We start from the raw sequence: 24294 nt of genomic DNA, 5'->3' as shown, positions 1-24294 counted from the left end.
GTCGTGTGTTCTTAATGCATCAAAGCTGTGCAGGAACAACGTCTTGGTTTTTCTGTCAAGCCAGCAGCAAATTAAAAGCAACAAACAGTGAAAAGTCCAGTAAAGGAATCCTAAGAATTGAAAAGATACCAGAAGAAAGCACACACAATCCCTCAGCACAGAGTAGTTGCCATGGTTATAAAACTACTTTAAGATAACGGGTCATTATGAGCACAGAGCAGGCCACTGGTGTTTGTTGTTGTTGTTTTAATATAATGATCATGATGATAACCGGATGTCTCCTATTCATGGCATGATGAAAGTGACCGCATAAACTGGAGGAAGCTTTGCATAATCTCTGTGGTTTGAGTGATCATGTCTCACTGTACCAGTTCCTTTCTTTACTTATTCATTTGCTTACTCATGCATGTGTACACATGCACGCACACACACTTTCCAGTTCCTCACACACATACTTTCTACAGTATGGAGCCCGAGTCTTTCCTCCCCACTCCCAACATAAACACTTTACTGAGCCTCATTATCGAATAAAATGCTGGTCTAGGATCAGATTTGTCTCCTTTATGGTTGTATTGCCCACCCTTCTAAGGAATGAAACCCCCAGATCACAGATCAGCTGTCTTTAGAAGGGCTGAATGCACACATCTCTTTCTCTTACCGGGAACACACGATTCCCTTTTATGCTTCCTTTCATATGTATTTTTTCTCCACCTGTGTCCATGGAGCCATTCTCCATAAGTGGGATTAGTCTTTACTCTGTGGCTCACGTGCATATCCATCACTCGTCGTCTTCCTTACTCGTCACTGGTCAGCCACTTGACATTTGTTGTAAGCAGTTTTGTTCTGTCTCTTTATCCCGTGTGTGTGTGTGTGTGTGTGTGTGTGTGTGTGTGTGTGTGTGTGTCCTGGTGGACATTTGCGTGAGCAGGCGTGTAAACGGATATGGTTGGGCCTCTATGATGACAGGACCTCTGTCATCCCAGACTTCAGGGAGCCCCAGAAAGTTAAGGAGTTCCTCCAGGAGAAGTATGAGAAGAAGCGATGGTGAGGCACTCGTGTTTAACAATGACGTGCTTCCAAGTTTCCAACTTCCATCAGATGCTCATGTTCCTCCACCCCCACCCACCCACCCCAGGTTCGTTCCCCCAGAGCAGGCCAAGGTGGTGGCCTCAGTCCATGCTTCCATTTCTGGTTCCTCTGCCAGCAGTACCAGCAGCACTCCAGAGGTTCGTCCCCTCAAAACCCTGCTTGGAGAGTCGGCTCCTGCCCTTCATCTCAGCAGGAACACACCTAGCCAGGTAACGCGCACTCCTGTGTGTGTGTGTGTGTGTGTGTGTGTGTGTGTGTGTGTGTGTGTGTGTGTGTGTGTGTGTGTGTGTGTGTGTGTGTGTGTGTGTGTGTGTGTGTGTGTGTGTGTGCTGGCTTCATTCAGGGAGCAGTACCTGCTCGTTAAGAAAATTTACTAGATAGGACATTATATAGTGGATTTGTGTATTGTAGAACACGTCAGATATGTAGCTGTTTTGGAGCTGTTTTGGATCATTTGATCTTGTTCATACCTGCATGCATGATTATTCTTAGCAGTAGAACATCTCTTCCTGATTACCTGTTCTCACTAAAAAGTGTTTTGTGAATGTTCTTTGTCCTTCCGTGTCCACCATAGCTTCCCTTGATATGTCTGAAAAGTTTTGTCTTTTTTTTTTTTTTCTTTGTTTTTTTGCTTGCGTGTTTTGTCCCTCTCAGTCCCCTGTAGTGTCACGTACTCAATTGACTCAGCAGGACAGGAAATTTGACCTGCTCAGTGATTTGGGCGGAGATATCTTTGCAGCTCCACCCTCCCAGCCCACAGGCAATGCAAACTTCGCCAACTTTGCACATTTCAACAGCCATCCAGGTAAATGTACACACATGTTCACAATATCCATAATTTGCTCTGTCTGTCTGTCTGTCTCTCTGTCTCTCTCTCACACACATGCACAAATTTGCAAAACACATTTCATCAACGCATGAAGGTATCCTCGCAAAACACATTGAATATCCCTCAAACTGTTTTTGCTGTTAGGCTGACTTTAAAAAGAATATCTGGATTGAGCTAAGAGCACCGCAAACCTTTTTGCTGTATCGGGACACTGGTCGTAATACTGTTGCTATGGTTACTAAAATTATGAAGTTGTTGGTGCATGTTGGCATTATCCTCGGGGGATAATGCCACCACAGTTTAGCTTTTATAAAGTCCTAAAATCTCCTGCCAGTGCAGACCTACATATTTCTACTGTCTCACACATTTGTAATTCTCTGGTTCAGGAAATATGTAAGTAAAATGATGGAGCCTGTGTAGAGAGTGTGTGTGTGTAGAGAGTGTGTGTGTGTGTGTAGAGAGTGTGTGTGTGCGCGTTGGTTCACCACCTTTCACGGATTTGATCACCATGCTTTCACTGTCATTGCCTTTGTTTCTTTGCCTTGTGTCATCATGTATATATTTAACATCAGTTTCACTCACCATTTAACTTCATCTGGGTCCTTCTACCTCGAGACCTGTAGTCAAAAGCAGTGATTTATGTCACACCATTAGGGCGGGGCTTTATGAAGTGTGATTGAGGTTTAGGGCGGGGCTTTATGAAGTGTGATGGGGGTTTAGGGCGGGGCTTTATGAAGTGTGATGGGGGTTTAGGGCGGGGCTTTATGAAGTGTGATTGAGGTTTAGGGCGGGGCTTTATGAAGTGTGATTGAGGTTTAGGGCGGGGCTTTATGAAGTGTGATGGGGGTTTAGGGCGGGGCTTTATGAAGTGTGATTGAGGTTTAGGGCGGGGCTTTATGAAGTGTGATGGGGGTTTAGGGCGGGGCTTTATGAAGTGTGATGGGGGTTTAGGGTGGGGCTTTATGGGCGGGGCTTTATGAAGTGTGATGGGGGTTTAGGGCGGGGCTTTATGAAGTGTGATGGGGGTTTAGGGCGGGGCTTTATGAAGTGTGATGGGGGTTTAGGGCGGGGCTTTATGGGCGGGGCTTTATGAAGTGTGATGGGGGTTTAGGGCGGGGCTTTATGGGCGGGGCTTTATGAAGTGTGATTGGGTTTGTGATGTGATGTTCACCCCATTATGCTGCAACCATTTCTCATTCCTCATACTGCTCTGGTGTTTGTTTTTTTGTTGTTCCATCCAGCAGCGCAGAATGCTAACGCTAGTGCAAACGCTAGTGCAGACTTTGCAAATTTTGAAACGTTTGGGAGTTCTGCTACGCAGACAGCTGCCTTCCCGTCCGCACCACAAGCCCCATTTCAGTCCTCACAAACAGGTACCACACACGCATGCGCGCACACTCTCTCTCTCTCTCTCTCTCTCTCCATTCCTATCAGCCTACACAAACGTGTACAACACACACGGAGCATTAATAACAGTCCCTCAAGCACCTTTCAGCCTACACACACTGTACTAGCTCAGTTTATTTTTCATCACACTTTCTCATGCTTTTAACAGCCATCACACTGCACCATTAAATGTGTACGTGTGTGTGTGCGTGCGTGCACATGTTCATGGGTGTGTCTTGCCTTATCTTGTTGTTCCCATGTTCTTCCTTGATTACATAAGTCATATTTTGAAACCGTGTATCATTTGCTGTATTCATATGAGTTTCTTGAAGTATCAACAAATAAACATGTCCACTCTGGTTTGACCATGAGACTCATTAACTGTCTGTGGGCGTGACCTACGCACCTTGCACTTCTCTGATTGGATAACCCATCTAGCTGTCACTCAGCTCTTCCATTGCACTGCTGCAGCTTCCCCCACCCATATTGTTTATTGCCTCCTTGTTGCTAACCCTTAATTAATTTTTTTTTTATTACTTATGGTCTTATTTCTGTATCTGCTCTCTGTACTTCTGTGCTTCTCTCTTCTGTTCTGCCTGTTTTGTTCTTCTGTCCACTCTGTTCTTCTGTTCTGTGTTATGTCTGCTCTCTCTTCTCTCTGTTCTTCTGTCTGCTCTGTATTCTCTATTCACTCATTGCCTGTGCGTGTGGCAGCATACGCTGCCCTCCCGTCCAGTTGCAGTGTTGGTCAATTGCCCTCAGCGCTGCCCCTACTGGCCACTCCCTGTAAGTCACGCACACGTGTGTGCGGTTCAGCTGCCTGAGCCTTCAGCTGCAATTCAACTGCACCTTCACTTGTCCCTTCTCATTCTTTGGCTTGCTCATCACCTGACTAGACCTTCTCTTGAATGAATGTGTGTGGTGTATGAACGTCTCCACTCTGCAGTTCTCTGTACAGAAGTGATGATTTTTTTCACTTGGACTAGAATTGTACGCGTGCATGTCTGCATGAGCGGCTTATTTTTTATTTATTTACTTATTTTGCAGTTTTGCAGACATGCAAGTTTACTATATTTGGATACTCATTCTCCCTGCTGAGTAATGTCTCTTGATGGACCCACAAGCGTGTGCACACATACAAACACACCTGTTTCTCAGTTTACATCTTTCTCCTCCCCCAGGAGGCACTTCAGGACTAGCCAACGCCAACTTTGCAAACTTTGACAACTTCCCCAAGTCATGTAGTGCTGACTTTGCGACGGGCATCTGCGCTGGGGGAGTGGCTAAGGGCGAAGGCGGAGCTGTACCTGCAGACAGGTATGCTGCCCTTGCCGACCTGGACAACATCTTCAGTTCTACCAAACCTGAACAAGGTACGCCCTTAGACGCTCACCCAACAGCTCCTCTTCCCTCTGTTCTGGACATGTTGGATTGCTTTTATCATGTCATGTAGTATGAAGAGCAATATTTGAAAAGGCTTAAATGTATTCGTTTCACTGTACTGCAGTCTGTTTGTGGTTGGTGCACGAGTTGTGTATGTTCCTACGCCACCTCCCGTTGGTTGTTTTTAAGATGTGCATCAAAGCAGAGGTTGTACTCTGAGACTGCCAGGGGGCGTCTGAAGTATTTGGTCAGACAGCAGCCGAACCGGCCGTTGTGGAGCATGAGGTGTTCCTTGTTTAAAGACTACACGTGAATTTGCTTGAACTTCTTTCATGATTTGACATTGTGCTCCGTAACAATAATCATCACAGTAATGGCACAGTGCAAACCCAACTTAACATACCAAGCAAAGGTATTCGAATGTGGTTCTTCAACACTGTAGTGTTTCTGCATTTTTGCTGCTGTCTTTAAAGGCACATTTAAGCCTGTTCAAATATTGCTGTTCCTTCCACGTGACACACCCAGTAAGGTGATGGGTCCTCAAGTTTGTAGCTAATGTCTCTCCTTAATCTCTCTCTTTTAATCTTTCCTTCTTAGGCTCGAGTGGTGTGAGTTCGGCTCCGCCCTCTGCAGGTGTGGGTCCACCCCCTCCTCAGGTGGCCATTTTGGGGGGTGATCGCTATGCTGCTCTAGCTGCCCTGGACACCGTGTTCAGCTCCACGGCCCCCCCCTCCAGCAGCTTCAACACTGCCACCAATACACAGGGGTAACAATTCTCAGTGTCTCTCACATCTCCGTCTCTGACTCACTGTCTCTCTTTCATCTCCATCTCTCTGACTCTGTCTGTCTCTCTCTCTCTCTCTCTCTCTCTCTCTCTCTCTCTCTCTCTCTCTCTCTCTCTCTCTCTCTCTCTCTCTCTCTCTCTCTCTCTCTCAACCTATCTTTTTTCATCTCTCTTCAGAAGTGTATTTGGAGCTTCTGCTGCATCTACAGCCCAGCCACAGCAGGGGGCGCTGCCAAACATGCCTCAGGGCTTCACAGGTAACCCCTCCTTCAGCATGTTGGTGTTTCCTTCCAGAGGTGCACGGGCCCTGGTGCTAGTCCTGGACCCCACACTGCTGCTGCAGTCCTGAATGTACACCTGCCATCCACTGTCAGCAGAAGTATCAGGACTTTTAAATTTAGTATTAAATTAATCTAAAATTAAAGTTTACTAGGAAGTTGCCCATTTTGAGTCAGTTGTCACTTTTGTGTTACTCCAAGTAGGCTTTGCTCCATGTATAATTAAAATGGTGCGTGTGTCATTGAGAGTCCTGTGCTGGTGTACGATCTCTTCTCCCACCGGCGGGAGAATCGTAGGCGGAGCTTCAGACATCACGCCTGAGGGGGCCTGAGGGGGCCTGAGGGGGTCTGAGGGGGCCTGAGAGGGTCTGAGAGGACCAGCCTGTGCACAAGCTGCACTTCTTCCTTACAGTCTCTGTTCTAAAGAAACTGAAGATTCTTAAAATACATTTACCAAATTATGTTACAGATAATGACTATTAATATACAGGTGTATGTGTGGGTTTTTGTCTCTGTTTCCCCCCCCTTCCAACAGTTCCATCAACAAATCCTTTTGTGGCTGTAGCCGTATCGCAGGCTGCCGCCCCTACTAATCCGTTTCAGACCAATGGCAGAGCAGCAGCAGGTAAGGGGTGGGACTTCAGTCAATCAGTCACTCAGAAAAGGGGAAGACTTTCATGTGTCTTAGTGGTTCTTTTCTAAGTGTCTAGTTGCACACAGATCTGAGGGTTCTGCATCAGTAAATGGAGTAGGTTGGGGGGGGGGGGGGAGCATCTCTTGGGCTTATGAGCTATTCAGGCCGCATGAATGCACGGTGGGAGTTTTAAGTGGGTCACATACACCCAGGATCTATGCTCGCAGGGAACCATGCATGTGTTTGAGCAGGCCTGGTGTGTGTGAGACAGAGAGAATATAGTTGAAAAAAAATGTTTTGGTGTTGATGTGTAGGCCGTAGTGGATGTGTGCTGTGGAGTCTGATTTGTAAGCTGGGCTGTGTTTCTGTACCATGTGTTCCAGACCTGTCAGGAGGTATCCCTGGCCAAGCCCACCCTGCAGCCCAGTTTGGTATGCTCTCTCTCTCTCTCTGTGTGTGTATGTGTGTGTGTGTGTGTGTGTGTGTCCTCCCTCCCCTCTCTTCCACTGCACTGCTCCCATACCACTTCATACAGCGACATTTCTCAGAATGCACCTTGAATGTTGTGCCCTTTGACCTCAGTGCTCTTTTTACAGCTAACACTGCTCATCATTTTTGTGTTAGTGGTGGCTGATGTTTGATATATATGTGAAGCACAGCTGCAGGTAATTATTCACTGTTAATTTACAAAAGACCAGAGAGCAATCATGACTTTTTAATTTAGCTAGTCAGCAGTGCTATTATGGGTTTCCAAACAACTTATCTGCACTCCTAGGCACTTTTCATATTGTTCCAACACTTTTAAGATGGTGTCTGTCCTGCACACTGCAGTGTCAGTACTAATAGTTTACTGCAAGATCATGCATCGCTGTCTAACATAATCTACGCTCAACGATATGGAGTAGACATTAACACTTTTTCTTAGCTACAAATATCGAATTAAACGAGATGCATTGTTGGCCATTTTGGTACTATGAGAGGATGAATTTCTAGTAGTGCCCGGTGCAGTGTAAAAGCAGTCGCCCCTGGTGCATGTCACTTAGTGCTCCGAGCTTCCCCATAATGCACCACTGAATCCAGATGTGCAAGGCAGATGGTGCTCAACTTTAGTCTGGGTGATTATTTTTTTTCATCTTTTCAGTTATAAAATCTTTCATTTACAAATATTTTTTCTATATTTACCCTTTGAATAATCTATTGGAGTTTGAGTACAGGATCTCAATGCAATACAGTACACACTGGTACAGGTCTCTCTCTGGGGACTCACAGAAAGCCCAAACCTTAGCTAAATCCTGGCCTCCTTACACAGCTGAAACAGACTTTAAAAGCATGATGAAGTGGTAACTGGAATAGAGCAAAAAAAAAAAAAAAAAGAGCTGTCTGATGCTTCTTGAAGCACGGCAGTCACACGTTACAACGTGCTCTACAAACGAATTATGAATAATCCCCAGAAGTACTTCAGATGGTAGTGAAACTGTAATAACGGAACAGCAGCACCTTGGTAATCTCTCCCATTGCCCTCCTTTCCTGCTGGTGTTCTATATTAGACCCATGGTTTAATGTTGGGCCCCAGTGATGCCTAATTAGCTATAATTAAACACACATATTAGGGTCAGTTTTTCATGGAGTTACTGGAGTCAATAGTGGAACATATTTTTCCACTATAGATGATGTATATCATTGTAGTATTAGATTATCCTGTGTGTGTGTGTGTGTGTGCGTATTTGCTTTACACTTCAAGGATATATGAGGAAAACTAATTTTCTATGCCAACCCACGTATACACAACATGTCATTGTGTCTGTCAGAGGAGAAACTGTGAAACATTACCTTTTTCATGTGGTGTAGTTCCTTTTATCTTGTGATTCCACAAGACATTTGGATGCACAGCTCGATGTAAGCGCACATTCAGCAAATGTCTGGCCCTACTTAAATAAACATGCACACACTGCGGAAATGGTTTCAGTTCTTTGCAAAACTCTCTACACCTGCATTTTGATAGAGGCTCCCAATGAGATCAGTTGTCATTAGTAGGGGTGTCACGATTTCGATATTTAATCGAAATCGATCAAAATTATGTCACAATCTCGAACCTCGAAGTCAAAAAGAGGATCGATGATCCCTCCCTCTAAGCTACGCAAGCACCCACACTACGCAAAGTAAAGCCTGGTTTAAACTAGACACGTCGCGAGGGTCCACGCGCTGAAAATGACGTAATCGCGGTGGCTCTGCCCGTGCGCGCTGGCGATTTGAAAGGTCGTGCACCTCTCGAATTTTGTAACTTCATGCGCCCCGTGCTTCAGCACAATGAACCAAGTCATGTTTTCTGGGCTCATACACCTTTAGAGGGTGGAATTAAAGCACCTCATTTATTTTATGGTTGTTTATTTTCAAAACGCCCAATCTTAACGGCTTCACGTTCTCATGTTTCGTCCCGGAATTACAAGAGGCTTGTATTTGTTAACCTAATACAGGAGAACTGTTCAGTCAGACAGCTATTTGTTGTGAAATGAAGTAGTTACAATTTCAAGCATTTTCAAGTACTTTAGCCTAAATTCCAGCACTTTTCAAACCTGAAACACAATGCAACATTAAAATTGGTCAGGTAAATGTTCCTTCCCTTGTTTTTGAGGGGTGTTTCTTTATACTACCACATATCGTTTTGGAGAACACTGCAAAGAATATAAACTCCTCCGCCGTTCGCGCGAGGTGCGCGGAGTCGCGCGCTACAGTCACTCGCGAAAGCAGGGTACCCGCGGGTCCTTAAAAAGTCTTAAAATGTCTTAAATTTAGTTTTCCATATTCAAGGCCTAAAAATGTCTTAAAATGTCTGGAATTTTATGAGGGGAGGCATTAAATTATTATAAGTGTGTGTTGTTCAGTTGTTCTGGCGCGATGTGAACTTTACCGAATCTAGCGCTAATGCAGAAAAAAACCGCTCCAGGGTCCTAGTGCTAGATTCCTAGTGTTGGAGTATACAGCCTCAACAACGTCAACAATTTTCGTTCGCCAACACCCCCCCGTCAACAATTCTCGTTCGCCAGGAACGATTTCGATGGAGGATCGTGCTCTCTGTCTGATTTTTTTATAATTAAATTTTTTTTTGCTGATGCTGGTCCAGCGTGGCGCGTGCCAGTGTTTATGCCTTGGCGTGCTAACGGTGGCACGCGTGCCATAGGTTGCCGACCCCTGCCATAGACTAATCTAAAACTGGCATAGGCGCCTCTGCTGTTAATCGAAAATCGAATCGTGACCCTAAAATCGGAAATACAATTGAATTGAGGATTTCGAGAATCGTGACACCCCTAGTCATTAGCATATAAAACCAACACCCAAATGACCCCTATAGAGTGCAGAAAATGATGAGGTTAAAGCTGAATGAAGGTGTTTTTAATAATCTTTTCAGGTGCGTTTTTAAAAGACCTTGGGGAACTATGATATAAAAATAGTAATGTGTTTCTTTTCAAATTTGTTATTGCCTCCAGCACTTAACATCACTGGGGATTCCACAATTAAACAGTGTGTCACTGGTACAACAAGGACCATCCTGTATGTGGGCACGGGGCCGTGTGATGCATATTCCTCTGTGTTTCACTGCAGCTTCATTTGGTCCTGGTTCCATGAGCATGCCTGCTGGGTTTGGGAATGCTGCCGCCTACAACCTCCCCACCAGTTTCAGTGGAAGCTTCCAGCAGGCGTTCCCTGGGCAGGCCTTCCCCACACCGCCAGTGTACTCCCAGCAGCCCAATGGTGAGAGCACACCAGCCTCATGATGGGATCAGACTCACATGCTCTGGTTACCTTCACAAATAACTTATCTAGCCTTTCGTACACACTCCCTCTCCTTCCCTCTATCCCTCTCCTCAACTCTTGCCGTCATCCTCTCTGCTTAGGTGGAGGTTTCGCTGCGTTTGGTCAGGGTAAGGCCGTGGTAACTCCGTTTGGACAGAACATGGCGGCAGCAGGGATCACCAATAATCCATTTTTGGTGGGTTCTTTTTATTTAGGTTGTTTACGAAGTCCAGGTGTAAATGCACCACAAAAAGTTGATCTTTATGGAAGAATAGTTTGTAAATTGTAAATTAAGTTCAGAATCATACTAAACATTTCTGATTGCCTAAATTGCATTTAGTCTCTTGATTCTTCAGGGTTCTCTGTTCAGGGTATAATTGCAGATAAGAGTTTCAAGGAATTACTGAGTGACTGTCTTGCACTCTCTTTGTTCACCAGGCGGGGGCACCAGGGGGACAGTATCCTGCAGGAAGTTCTTCTACAAACCCTTTCTTATAGCACACTGTTCTCCTTTCACACTACCTGGGGGAGACTTGCTTGCACCTCTTGCACTGTTTTGTTTTTCAAGTAGCTTTAAAACATTTCTAAAAACTTTTTTATCAAGTTTTTCAAACAAAAAAAAAATATCAATCCATGATGGTGTACAACCAAGACAAAAGAAAACAAAACAATGTACTGGGGTGCCTAGAAGGAAGGGCTTGCCCTCCTTACAGTGCTGAATCTGTGAAATTTGCCTGGCCTGGAAAACGTACGTTCAAACTGGCAGATAACTAAGTTATTGCAAAATGTCCAGTGCATTTTAATGCTGCAGTCCTGTATATATTTTTTTCTCAGAAATGGCAGAATTTTAGCTTTGTGCATATCAGTATTTGTATCTCAAACACACACACACACACACACACATACACACACACATATATGTGTGTGTGTGTGTGTGCGTGCGTGCACTAAAAGACATTCTCATCCACATGCTTGGAACTCTGAGCTGTTTTCGGGGAGGTTGTGGAGATTGCCTGCTTAATGTGAAGCAAGAGCCTGCCCTTTATCTGGACGATCAGACGTTCCAGAGGAGGAGCACCTGCACTTGGGCATTTCTCCAAGCAAGAACCCTCCCACCCTCACCCCACTCCCTTCCTCCACCCAACCTGCCCCCTCCTCAGTGTTCACTTTCAGACTGTGGGCACTGCCCTCAGACTCCCCTGGCCAGGTGCTATTCAGAGACTCCTGGACTACACACCACTTAAGTTGAATGTTACAAAATTTTAAGTTAATGTGTATATATATATACAAATATATATATTAAAAATGAATTTTAATTAAGAAACTACATGCAGGTTTAAATTATTTGTGTGTGTGTGTGTGTGTGTGTGTGTGTGTGTGTGTGTGTGTGTGTGTGTGTGTGTGTGTGTGTGTGTGTGTGTGTGTGTGTGCTCACTTTAAAATGAGCTGAACTGATTTTCTGTAGACTAACATTTTGTAGATGTTCATGACATCGTTGGCTGGCTCATAAACTCGAAGGTTATAGTTGTCGGTCAAGATCTATTTTATCAGCCACAGTGCCACAGTCTGCTGAGCAGGCTGTGATGGGATGTTTTTTTCCAGAATTGAAAGTACTTTAATAAGAGTTGTCTCTCATATGAAAGAAAATTTTATGAAAATATAAGAGGAATAAGTTGCAAACCCTAGAGGCAGAGTAGTCTGCAACAAAAAATATATAATGTGATACATTTCTGCTTCATGAAATGGGCAACTAAAAAACTTTCCATTGTCTATACCTTGTTTGTGATGTTTTATAATGTACAACTTTACCACCTCCTTCCCATTTTTGAATTACTACTGCTTTTCTCTGAACCAGGGCAGTTGAACTGTTATCTAAGCTTCACAGGCAAAAATGTGCATGTAATACCTCCACGGACATGAATAAAAGCGGTGGTTGGCGTGGAACTTTCTGTATACGCCATCAACATTCAACTGGTCTTGCATCAAATAATTGGGCCATTCTACCAGATTTTGTGAGTGCGAATTCAAATCTGTGGACTCTGTGGGCTCAGTCCAGATGTGTGAATGCTCCTGAATGTTCTTCAGACCAGTCACATTTGCAGCCCTGCGATGGTAAGAATTGTCTTCTTGGAATACAGGGATAAGAAAGTTATCTTCCTTGGTAAGAGGTTTAGCAAAAGGCTAAACCTGGTTGTCCTTCACCCCCTTGGGTGTTTATAGGGCAGTCATGGCCTAGCGGTTAGGGAACTGGTCTTGTGACCGGAGGGTCGCAGGTTCGATCCCCAGGCCATGACTGAGGTGCCCCTGAGCAAGGCCCTTAACCCTCAATTGCTCACTTGTATAAAAAATGAGATAAAAATGTAAGTCGCTCTGGATAAGGGCGTCTGCCAAATGCCATAAATGTAAATGTAAATGTAGCCCAATCATCCTCATGCATCTCCATCTGCAGGAGCCCGAAGGTACTACTGCCTTAAACACAAGGCGAGTGGTGGGGAGGCTCACTTCATTTATAAAAAATCTTTAAAAGGATCCTAAAATGCAACCCAGCTTTTACAGATCGATTTGGAATTCAAATTGGTAATGGGCCTATGCACAAATAAATGTAACATTCTTAATGGTAGCCACAATCTGGTCTCCCTCCTGCAGGCTTCCTTCTGCTGGACGACGTCTAGTTTAAATCCAGCAGAATGTCAACATGGGGATGGACGTACAGAGTAAAACTTCATACTGTAAAGTCCTGGGCCTTTGATGCCGTGTTTGCCAACTAACCAGGTCTTTGACAAGTTTGATCAAAATTTATTTTTTTATTCTATATTAAGTTCACATGTTGAAACAAAATGATCAGGGGTGAGTTTCCCGAAACGTTCTTAGCGCTAAGTACGTCTTAACCTCATACGTTTCATACGAGGTTACGAAGTACTTAGTGCTACGAACGTTTCGGGAAACCCACCCCAGAAACAGAATCAGAAAAACATCTAGGAAAAAAAAGGTTATTTGTAGGAAAAGAAAGGGGAAAAAGGCTAACTTGGGGGAAGAGAGGAAATAAATAATCCTGTGAAGAACTGTGGTGGCTGTGGATCAACCAAGTCGAACATCAAACAACTTTAGGAGTGCTCGGGACACCACTGCACAGGATAAGAACCGACAAAGCACCAAGAGGAACCAGATGCAATTTCAATATCTATGTTAAAAGGAGATCCACCTGTTTTGACTGGATTTTACTAGAACCTGGTGGAGCAGATGAAATCGTATTACTTGAGTAGAAAGGGACTTTGTTGCACTTTTCATAGTGTGGCAATTCAAAAGTGCTTCACATAAGAGTTGTTACATCGATAAATGAAACAATTTATGTAAATTCAAAAGACTGAAGAAAATTCAAGACTTGAATAGAAAGTTATCTGGGCAAGTTTTATTAGATCGTTTTCCAAAGCAGAAAGTCTTTCACTGCCTGCCAAGCCCTCCTGAAGAATCCATGAACTTTCTTGAGCTTTGAGCCTACAAGTTAAAGATATATTTTAACCAGTGTGATAAAATATGATCATTTGGTTTATTACTGATCAGATGCATCTGATTAGTAATTCATAGTGCTGTTGCTTACCAACTGGGGTGCTCTCCATTTTAGGCATCGCTGGAGTTGAAACATCTGTTGTACCCAGACTGCCTGCATCTCTGACATCAATCACTGCGTAAATGCACACATTTAAGTTTATTTTTGTGTTGATTCCTTTGTTCCCCCAAATTTACATATAGTAGGAATGACAGGAAATGCCAAAATGCACTGAAGTAAACATTTTACTTTTTTGTGGAAAGAAGAGCTGTCCCATTACAGTTTCTATAATGGAACTACGCAGCCATAAAAGAAACTGACGCTGGGGATGTGTTGAAGTGACACTCAAATTCCTGGAGCGAACTCACAGGTTCAGGGGATGATCTAGATATCCTGAAGGTCTCCATGATTATTTTTGTAATATTCTCCACAATCTTCAGTCTCGCAGTGTTCAGAAACTAGCTTGGCCAAACTTGGTGAGTCACTGCCATCAATGGTGCAATGTGAAAATCTGTGTTCCCACAGCAGAAAGCTCCTCCTCCGTAATTTTGCTGACAGTCAGTTCAGTACAATTTATTTGATCCTGAATTTGGAGCTTCTCAAAATAAGACATTGGTTGCTGCTTAACAGCACTCTTAGATTCAAGATTTAAGCTCATGGCTCCATTACCAAATTGTCTCTCCAGCAGATCAATTACAGACTCTGATGGTGGGTAGGAGATCTACAGGAATCTTCGGTGGCTGTGCCCAAGATGACCGGACAGACAGACTCTCAGCATAAGATTACGTCTGTCGGGTCTGTATCTTTACTTGAGGAGTACACAGGGAGAAAATCGCTAGATGACTCTGGATCAATGGTGCACTGTGAAAATCCATGTGTTCCCACAGATGCAGTACAGTGCAGGAGTTCCAGCAGGACGGGAACAAGATTCTCCTTTAATTCTCCAGTTAAAGAAGTCGTGACTCTTCTAATCAAATTGTGGAGATTTTCCACCGTTGTCTATGCAAGTTGGAAAAGTGTGCAGGATTAACAAATGTTGAAACAAGATCTTAAATTAGAGTTAAGATAAATTTAAACAATTTAATGCAAACTGATTTTCAGTTGTACTTGAGATAGAATACATACAAGGTAAATGCATTTTACAGGCTGTTATGATTACTGAAGATTTAGCATAATCTCTTTAGTGTTATAAATAGGGTTAACAAACTCACTCACTTACTGTTCCTCCTAACACATGGAAAACAACAATCTGTCTTGTTTGTCTTTCAAACAAGAAAAGATTTCATTCATGTTCTGTTGCTTGGTTTCATTAAATTGCTTACTCATTAGATGATGAGATGGAGGAAACCATGGTCATGAGGAGAGGCCTTGAGGAGCCAGATTGGCTCAGGTCCTCCAGGTGGTGCTGGTCGTGGCCTTCCAGGCGCAGCTCTCTGATCACCTCCTTCTCCAGGGCCTCAAGCTGGAACTGCTGGTTCAGCTCCCATGCCTAAGGAAACCAGTGGGTGAACATGTACAGTTGCCTTAAATGCCCAGTCAGGATCTCACGAAACAGCACCACTGCTGAATAGTACATGGTTATATGTTATTTTATATTATATTCAAGCAAAATTTCCTACCAGTTCAGCACTCTGAGGGTCTCTCCATTTCATGAACTTAATGTACCTTTACACACAACAAACATGGAACAATATTAATCTTAATGATAATTCACTTGCACAGGTCACAGAAATTCTAATTTCATATGCGCACACACATATTACATATGTATATTATATATTTCTAATTATTTCATGATGTATTTTTTTTATTAAATCTGAAGCCATAGAAACCTACATCTTCCTGAAGGTTTTCCTCCCTTTATTAATGAGCCACTTTTTCAAATCTGAAACAGTGACATGCTCTGTCAAATTATAGAACCCAGTCAAAAGTTTGCCCACCCCTGTAATGGTCAATACTACATTCATTGTCCTTAAAAATGATCACTAGTCATTAGATTAACAAACAGAAGCGTTTTAATGTTAATTTAAGTTAATGCTGTGACCTTATAACCATCAACTAGTTATAAATTAGGCTGTAATGAGGTCAGAGAACCTGTCTCATCCCCATGACTGCAAAGACTGTGATTTGATTAATTAACGTTGTCATATGCTTTGTGAATTGTGCACTTGGTAAATGTATACTTACCTATGTTGGGAAAGGCAAGGCAGTGCGGGTGCCTCTCAGGGCTTCTTTTATGCAGGCCAGAAGAGCCCATGGTCATATAGCAGGGGGGGGGGGGGGGGGGGGGGCAGCTGAAGCAAAGGGATATCCATGTAAATATTGTTTGAAGGTACCTATGTTGTGTATGTGTTATTATTTGTCATATGTATGTGTTTATGTTAAAGTTATTTTATTGCATATCCCTGTGAACGCACCCCAGTCAGTAATTGGTTTGGTCCAATTAGACAGAGGGCGGGGTTATGGGTTTATAGGGACAGAGTACAGTGAGGAATGGGGGTTGGTTTTGTCTATAGAGTGTGTAGGAACCTGGCGGAGTGAGTTGTCATTGGGACAATCTTTCTCCTTCATATCTGTCAGATCTACTTCAAGTCACCACTTCTTCCCGTACTCTCAGATCCTCTTCTTCCATACAGTTAACTGTACCCTCTGCTCGTCTTGTCACTATGGGGAGCAGAGCTTTCAGCCGCTCTGCTCCCCGACTCTGGAACTCACCCCGGAATACACTCACAGAATTTAAATCCAGACTCAAAACTCATCTGTTTAAAATTGCATTTTCTTTATAAAAACTTCCTCTGTCTTGATTGGAATATTTTATTTGATTTAGTTTTATCTTTAATGTTTATTTCCTTTGTCTAATTTTATGATTGTCTTTTATTGTACGGTGTCCTTGGGTGCTAGAAAGGCGCCATTAAATAAAATGCATTATTATTATTATTATTATTAAAATCCCATTTCCTTACTGGCTGCAGTAAGTCGGTAACAGAGAGGTTGCTTTAACCTGCTATGGTGCAGTTGAATCTCTGTTGGTAACCCCAGAATTTTAACTTTCGATTGTTTTCTCTTTTTACAAGTTTTTCTTTTCTTTTTCCACGTGTGCTGTGAATAAACATACCCTTCGGGATTTAAAATGTATCCTTCGAGCCCTGCCTGATCTCTCTCCGACACGAACTCAGCGCTCCTATTAGGAAACGCTACAACCAAAAGTAAGGTATTTGGACACGAGGGACCTGAGGGCGACCGGTGTACCCCCACGCCCAATGACATAGGCATCAAAAGGAAAGCTCTTTTCCACACATTCAAACTGCCTAAAGGTCGCAGTTATATTTGCAAAATATATAGCCTAACTTGGTACTCAATTATAAATGTATATTTATATATTTTTTATGTATTATTGATATAAAATTAACTTGGCCAGTATTTATGAGAAGGGTAATGCTGCAGGCTGGAGCCCCGGTGGGTGTGGGTAAAAGGCGGAGCATGTGTCAATCATTTTCGACTGCAGCCAATCAGATACTAGACTTTCGTTGTCAATCAATTTTTATTAAGCCAATTATCAGTCAGAGTTAGCTGTCAATCATTTTTTACTGCAGCCAATCATCTTAACAGATCTGCCAAAAGAAGGCGGAAACTGCAAGGAGAAGCTCTTTAAACAGAAGTATATGCCGCTCTTACACAAAAGTAGCTAAATAAAAACATTAAAAGAGCCATGACTTTAGACATTTTTTTATCAAAGTTAAAAATACTTCTCACTTGTTATTATACAATATTTACGCAATAATACACTCGAGGTTCGTGCTATAACGGTCGTAGGCACGAGGCCGCAGGCCGTAGATTATACCACAGTTCCATTATAGCTGTTTATTGAAAGATTTTGAGTTAAAGAGGACAAGAAAATACGACCTGTTTGGTTAAAAACACTCCGCCAGTTAAAATAGTTCCATTCAATGGCTCGCTGCTAAATTTACACAACACTGGAACAGCCTTATCCAATAAATATTATAGAGGTAAATATACACAAAAACAACTGTTGATAAAGTTGTATTTATTAAAAATAAAATACAACAATTATTGACTGATTGGAGGTTCATTCAGGTATCCGTTCAGTCCAGCTCTTAAACCAACGAAGCTGCTGATGCCATATAACTCTCCCTTCACGTTTCTGACGGATCCATAAAAACGTCGTAAAAGCTGATTCATTTCATTTTTGTTGATAATACTAAAATCGACTGTAATGTCATTGCTCTTTAACCATAATGTAAATACATTAAGAGCTCAGGACGTTTGTTTTACGGTATTAACTTCGTTTCTTTGCATTTCCAGCTCATCCAAATCATTGTTTGTAAGCATGACAAACCTTGGCTCATTGGAGGAATAAAGCTGGTCATTTATAGCTTCATCCTCCAGTTTCAGATCGAAACAAATGCTTTCGAAGCCAATATATTTAACAAACCCCCTGTAATTAATTTTGATAATGTTGCTGCTTGTTTGTAGTTGCGCTGTTTGGCTTGTAAACGCTGCTTCGTTGCTAGGTTACCTGTATGTGACATTGTAGGTTCGGAACTAACTGTGGTATAATATACAATGTATATTATTATACATACCATATATGGTATTTATAGCCTCAGGGTGCAGAAGTTGATTTGATTGTGATGTCATCACAGGCCGAGTATAAATAGCAGCCATCCGTTCATCCAAACGCGGACAGTTGAAGAGCGGAGTACTACTTTAAAAGACAACTACTTTAAAACTACTTTGAAAGACAACTACTACCACAACTACTAATATGGAAAATGTAAGTTCATTTGATATCTATAATAATAATAATGAATCAATATTATTATACTTATAGTAATGATAAATAATCATTATTATGTATTATTATAATATATTATTATTATTATTGAGTATACTCTTATAAAGGAAGTGGCCCATAACTAGTTAACGCTACGATTCACATTTAATGAGAACATGATTTTTAAAAGTACATTTTAAATGCTAACAAGTAACTGTAGCTAGCTAACTAGCTAGATGTAAAAGAAATACAGCTAGGGGTATTTTTCATTTTACTAAATTGGTGAACTTTATGACTAGTTTGGTTGTTGGTATGTACAAGGCGCCGTCCTTCCTGGTAGAAATAATTTTAGTCTGATTAATCTGTCAAATGGCGTTAGCAAACTTGCTAACTTTAGCTAGCTAATGTTGTCCAAACCCCCTGGCGCTGGTAGTTAAGGAAACTCGAAAGGCTGTCTGTGCATCTGAACATGCTTCACTCCATTTATAATAGGTTTTATATTTTACAAATATGGAGTGAAATCTAGGGCTGTCGCAATAACCGCAATATTGTAATACCGCGATATTCACCTGCCAACCGCAGGGAATTGCAAGCAACCGTCACACCGCGATGTTCGTGTTTTCTTTTTTCACAAGGTTCTTCTTGTTTTACACGTAAGCCACTTCGCTGCGTGTGCGGTGGATGTTAATTATTATTTTAAAACGTTCCGTTGCTTCTGAGGCCTTTTTATGGAAACAATGGCGGCTACTCTGGTCGCAAAACCAAATGTGACTTCGCCAGTTTGGGAGCATTTCGGCTTTCAACCGAATGAAAAGAGAGAGCCGGACAATTTAGACGAGGCAATATGCAAAATCTGTGCGCGAAAGTTTGAAACGAGCTGTGCTAATGCTCACATTGCGTTTTATTAAAATACTTTCCATAATCTAACCTAAGTACTAATGAGTTGGTTGTATGTGTGTAGCATGTTTAAAATGTGTGGTTTTTTTTTTTTTTTACTTTTCTGACAGCTCGGACAACCAATATTGGACCTGTGGGATCCCTACATGCACCTGACTGACTGGAACTACAGCAATCTGGATGATGCTGACCTGACGGGATTCTTTAGTCAGCCATACAAACATAGGATACTTATTAAACATGGCCTCATTACGCCCGATGAGAAGGTACAGACATTATCTCAACCCTGAAGAAGCACAGGAGACATTGGATTTTAAAAACTTTTTTTAAACGAAGGAACTATACCTAAATAGAAAATAAAATAAAAATTAAAGTAATTAAAATATTAGGCAGATTTAATATATAACCGCAGTTTGAAGAAAAACCTCTAAACCATCTCTTTATTTCAGGTGCTGTGCTCTGAGATGGAGTTCAGGCGGTTCAAGAGATATGTGAAGATTGTTGAAGAGAGCTGGGAAAAACTCTTTGTCCAAAAACAGGCAAGTCAGCTGTCATTTACTTAAACTGCTTTACAGATTTAAAACCTTTGCCAACATAAAATGTTATAGTACGATTTAGAATATAGACTCATAGAATATTTAAGCTGTGTTTGTTTACAATTGTAACATTGCATTTTGTCCTTTCAGAAACAGAGTCTCAAAGAGTTCATGCTCAAGGTACTGAGAGGGGAAGTTCCAGATGGTGTCACTGTTTATGATATGAAAAAGTGGCTCATTAATAATGAGAGGAAAACCTTCAGGAAGATGTAGGTTTCTATTTCTTCAGATTTAATAAAAAATATATACATCATGATATAAATAGAATAATATAATATACATATGTAATATGTGTGTGCGCATATGAAATTAGAATGATTTCTGTGACCTGTGCAAGTGAATTATCATTAAGATTAATATTGTTCCATGTTTGTTGTGTGTGAAGGTACATTCATTTTATGAAATGGAGTGACCCTCAGAGTGCTGAACTGGTAGGAAGATTTGCTTGAATATAATATAAAATAACATATAACCATGTACTATTTAATAGTGGTGCTGTTTCGTGAGATCCTGACTGGGCATTTAAGGTAACTGTACATGTTCACCCCACTGGTTTCCTTAGGCATGGGAGCTGAACCAGCAGTTCCAGCTAGAGGCCCTGGAGAAGGAGGTGATCAGAGAGCTGCGCCTGGAAGGCCACGACCAGCGCCACCTGGAGGACCTGAGACGATCTGGCTCCTCAAGGCCTCTCCTCATGACCACGGTTTCCTCCATCTTATCATATTATGAGTAAGCAATTTAATGAAACCCAGCAACAGAACACGCTTAAGAGGATGAATGAAATCTTTTCTTGTTTGAAAGACAAACATGACAGATTGGTTTTGTTGTTTTCCATGTGTTAGGAGGAACAGTGAGTCCGCTGAGGAAGCTTCAAGCCTTGTGGTGAGTTTGTTAACCCTATTTATAACACTAAAGAGATTATCCTAAATCTTAAGTAATCATAACAGCCTGTAAAATGCATTTACCTTTTGTAAATCAAAGTATTCTATGTCAAGTACAACTGAAAATCAGTTTGCGTTAAATTGTTAAAATTTATCTTAACTAAAATTTAAGATCTTGTTTCAACATTTGTTAATCCTGCACACTTTTTCCAACTTGCATAGATAACGGGGGAAAATCTGCACAATTTGACTAGAAGAGTCACTTCTTTAGTGGGAGAAATAAAGGAGAGTCTTGTTCCTGTCCTGCCGGCGCTCCTGCACTGTACTGCATCTGTGGGAACAGATGAATTATCACAGTGCACCATTGATGGCAGTGACTCAACAAGTTTGGCCCAGCTAATTTCGGAAAACTGTGAGACTGTGCTGAGGGTTGTGGAGATTAGTACTATAAAAATAATCATGGAGACCTTCAGGGTATCTAGATCATCCCCTGAACCTGCGCGTGTGCTCCAGGAGTTTTATAGTGTCCTTTCAACACACCCCCAGCGTCAGTTTCTTTTATGGCTGCGTAGTTCCATTATAGAAACTGTAATGGGACAGCTCTTCTTTCCACAAAAAGGTAAAATGTTTACTTCAGTGCATTTTGGCATTTCCTGTCATTCCTACTATATGTAAATTTGGGGGAACAAAGGAATCAACACAAAAATAAACTTAAATGTGTGCATTTACGCAGTGATTGATGTCAGAGATGCAGGCAGTCTGGGTAAAACAGAGGTTTCAACTCCAGCGATGCCTAAAATGGAGAGCACCCCAGTTGGTAAGTAACAGCACTATGAATTACTAATCAGATACATTTGATCAGTAATAAATCAAATGATCATATTCTATCACACTGGTTAAAATATATCTTATCCTTTTAACTTGCAGGCTCAAAGCACAATAAAGTGAAGAAAGTTCATGGATTCTTCAGGAGGGCTTGGCAGGCATTGAAAAAGACTTTCTGTTTTGGAAAATGATTTAATAAAACTTGCCCAGACAAGTCTTGAATTTTTTTCAGTCTTTTGAATTTACATCAATTGTTTAATTTATTTTTGTAACAACTCCTACGTGAAGCACTTCTGAATTGCCACACTGTATGAAAAGTGCAACAAAAACCTCCCTGGCCTTCTTTAACTCCCATCAGTCCCTTCCTATTAGAGTAATACGGTTTCATCTCCTCCACCAGGTTCTATTAAAATCCAGTCAGAACAGGTGCATCTCCTTTTAACATAGATATTGAAATTGCATCTGGTTCGTTTTAAGTGCTTTGTCAGTTCTTATCTTGTGCAGAGGCGTCCCAAGCACTCCTAAAGGTGTTTGATGTTTGATGTACAGAGCACTGGAATGTATTTCATATATAAAATCAAATGCCAGTGATTTATGCCACAGGGAGCCAGTGAAGATCCTGGAGAACAGGTATAATGTGATCATGCATACTTACACCCGTATGCATGCTCACAATACACCTGTTCTCCAAGATACCGTATTCAATTTAAGATTCTCTTACTGACCTATAAGGCTCTAAACAACATGGCTCCTCCTTATCTGTCTGACCTCCTACTTCCCTACAGACCTTCTAGATCTCTTAGATCTTCTACTGTTGGACTTCTAAAGGTACCCTCATCTAAACTGTAGCTTTGGTGATCGGGCTTTTTCCAGACTTGCTCCTTGACTGTGGAACTCCCTTCCAACTGTGATCATACAGTCTCCCTCTCTTTCCACATTTAAATCTAAACTTGACTCACCTCTTCTCTCTCGCCTATGATCTCCCTGCTCCACAATTTTTTTGTACTGTTTTGTATTATATGTTTCTTTCTTTATGTATTTTAAGCATCTTTGGGTTTCAGAAAATTGCTATATAAAAAGTATTAAGTGGTGAAACAGGAAATAATTTTAGAATATCCATATATCACACAATATTAATGAATAATAGCTTTAGAAAAATAGAGGAACAAATCTGTAAGGGCAGGAATACAGGAGGCGAAATCCCCTGTGGAGTTTTGATGGTAGTGGACCCACATGCAATGCAATAAACGAGAGAAAACAAACACTCTTGGAGAATATTCAGCGCGGATAACTGGAGAAAATTGAAAGTAATTGCGGAATGGGGTCAGCGCGGATAAAACGGGAGAACTGAAATGGCCTACTCGCGGAATGAGATCAACGCGGGTAACAGAAAGTAAAACCAAAGAGCAACAAAGGATGCCAGGGGACATAACTGGCTGGCTGGCAAACGCTGCAAAGAACAAAAAACCCTTCCCAAAAACAAAACCAAACGGATAGGGAAAAATGACAGTGGCAAGAATACTTGAGAGAGGACAGGGAGCGGCGCAGGAGGTAAGTACTCGAAAAACAGGGTAACAGATAAAAAACTAAACAAAGACAGAGACAGGGTGGGGAAACATCTTGACTGAGAGAGAAACGGGCTGAAGGTTGGCAGCAAAGTAGACGGACAACTCAGCGGTGAAACAATGCATCTGCCTTCCTTAATTAAAACACAAGGAAGACAGGTACAGGTCATCACCGCTGAATGGGCTGAGGTCTGACTCATGGGCTCCTCCTGGTGGTGGCAGAAAGACCAGCCCTGGAGACTGCCCTGATAAGATCAATCAATTCATAATCACGATATATTTTATGATATAAAATATTAAAAGGCATTTTCATATTCCGAAATATGTGGCTGAGTAGTAATATTTTGCCATAACCATATGACAGGACACTTGGTTCTTCATAGGATTATTCATTTCCTCTCTTCCCCAAAAGTTTGCCTTTTTGCATGTTTTTCTGATTCTGTTTCTGATCATTTTCTTTCATCATATGAACTTGATATTAAATAAAAAATAATTTTTGATCAAACTTGTCAGATATGGTTAGTTGGCAAACACGGCATCAAAGGCCCAGGACTTTACAGTATGAAGTTTTACTCTGTACATCCATCCCCATGACATTCATGCTGAAGTTAAACTGGACGTCTTCCAGCAGAAAGAAGACCTGATTATGTCGGGAGACCGACTGTATTTGCATTACCATGAAGTATGTTACACTTATTTGTGCATAGGCCTATTACCAACTTGAATTCCAAATCGATCTGTAAAAGCTGGGTTGCATTTGAGGGTCCTTTTGACACTTTTTATAAATTAAGTGAGCCTCCCCACCCATCACTTTGTGTGTTTAAGGCAATAGTACCAATCATCTTACAGAGGAACATAATTTTCTTATCCCTGAATTCCAGCAAAACAATTCTCACCATTACAGGGATGCAAATGTGACTGGTCTGAAGAACATTCAGGAGCATTCACACATCTGGGCTGAGCCTACAAAGTCCCCAGATTTGAATTCTCAAACATGCCATTTTCATGTACAT

At 41.8% G+C, this 24294-nt stretch overlaps 2 protein-coding genes across 4 annotated transcripts in view; both read left to right on the top strand.

Annotated features, from left to right (window-relative positions):
• Window positions 1–10846, top strand: part of agfg1a (ArfGAP with FG repeats 1a) — a 29282-nt gene extending 18436 nt beyond the window's left edge. Inside the window, exons 3-14 of one of the 3 annotated variants that reach the window (XM_076975859.1) lie at window positions 929–1044; window positions 1136–1298; window positions 1744–1894; window positions 3163–3291; window positions 4486–4677; window positions 5285–5453; window positions 5649–5728; window positions 6285–6374; window positions 6767–6814; window positions 9984–10133; window positions 10277–10371; window positions 10614–10846. In XM_076975859.1, the coding sequence (XP_076831974.1) occupies window positions 929–1044; window positions 1136–1298; window positions 1744–1894; window positions 3163–3291; window positions 4486–4677; window positions 5285–5453; window positions 5649–5728; window positions 6285–6374; window positions 6767–6814; window positions 9984–10133; window positions 10277–10371; window positions 10614–10673 (1443 nt within the window). In that variant the 3' untranslated portion in view covers window positions 10674–10846. Of the gene's footprint in view, window positions 1–928; window positions 1045–1135; window positions 1299–1743; window positions 1895–3159; window positions 3292–4485; window positions 4678–5284; window positions 5454–5648; window positions 5729–6284; window positions 6375–6766; window positions 6815–9983; window positions 10134–10276; window positions 10372–10613 lie in introns of all 3 variants that reach the window. The other 2 variants (XM_076975858.1, XM_076975860.1) reach the window with 2 other exon arrangements.
• Window positions 10847–18401: 7555 nt separating this feature from the next.
• LOC143478232 (uncharacterized) lies at window positions 18402–21923 on the top strand. The gene is made up of 10 exons (XM_076977199.1): window positions 18402–18517; window positions 19525–19680; window positions 19864–19953; window positions 20101–20219; window positions 20396–20441; window positions 20573–20739; window positions 20853–20892; window positions 21114–21510; window positions 21625–21708; window positions 21819–21923. The coding sequence occupies exons 1-10, from the start codon at window positions 18509–18511 to the stop codon at window positions 21905–21907; spliced, it is 1197 nt and encodes a 398-aa protein (XP_076833314.1). The 5' UTR covers window positions 18402–18508; the 3' UTR covers window positions 21908–21923.
• Window positions 21924–24294: the final 2371 nt, after the last annotated feature.

Source organism: Brachyhypopomus gauderio, chromosome 16 (assembly GCF_052324685.1).
Source record: "Brachyhypopomus gauderio isolate BG-103 chromosome 16, BGAUD_0.2, whole genome shotgun sequence".
NCBI classification, from domain to species: domain Eukaryota; kingdom Metazoa; phylum Chordata; class Actinopteri; order Gymnotiformes; family Hypopomidae; genus Brachyhypopomus; species Brachyhypopomus gauderio.
This window is presented reverse-complemented; position numbering and strand designations above follow the sequence as displayed.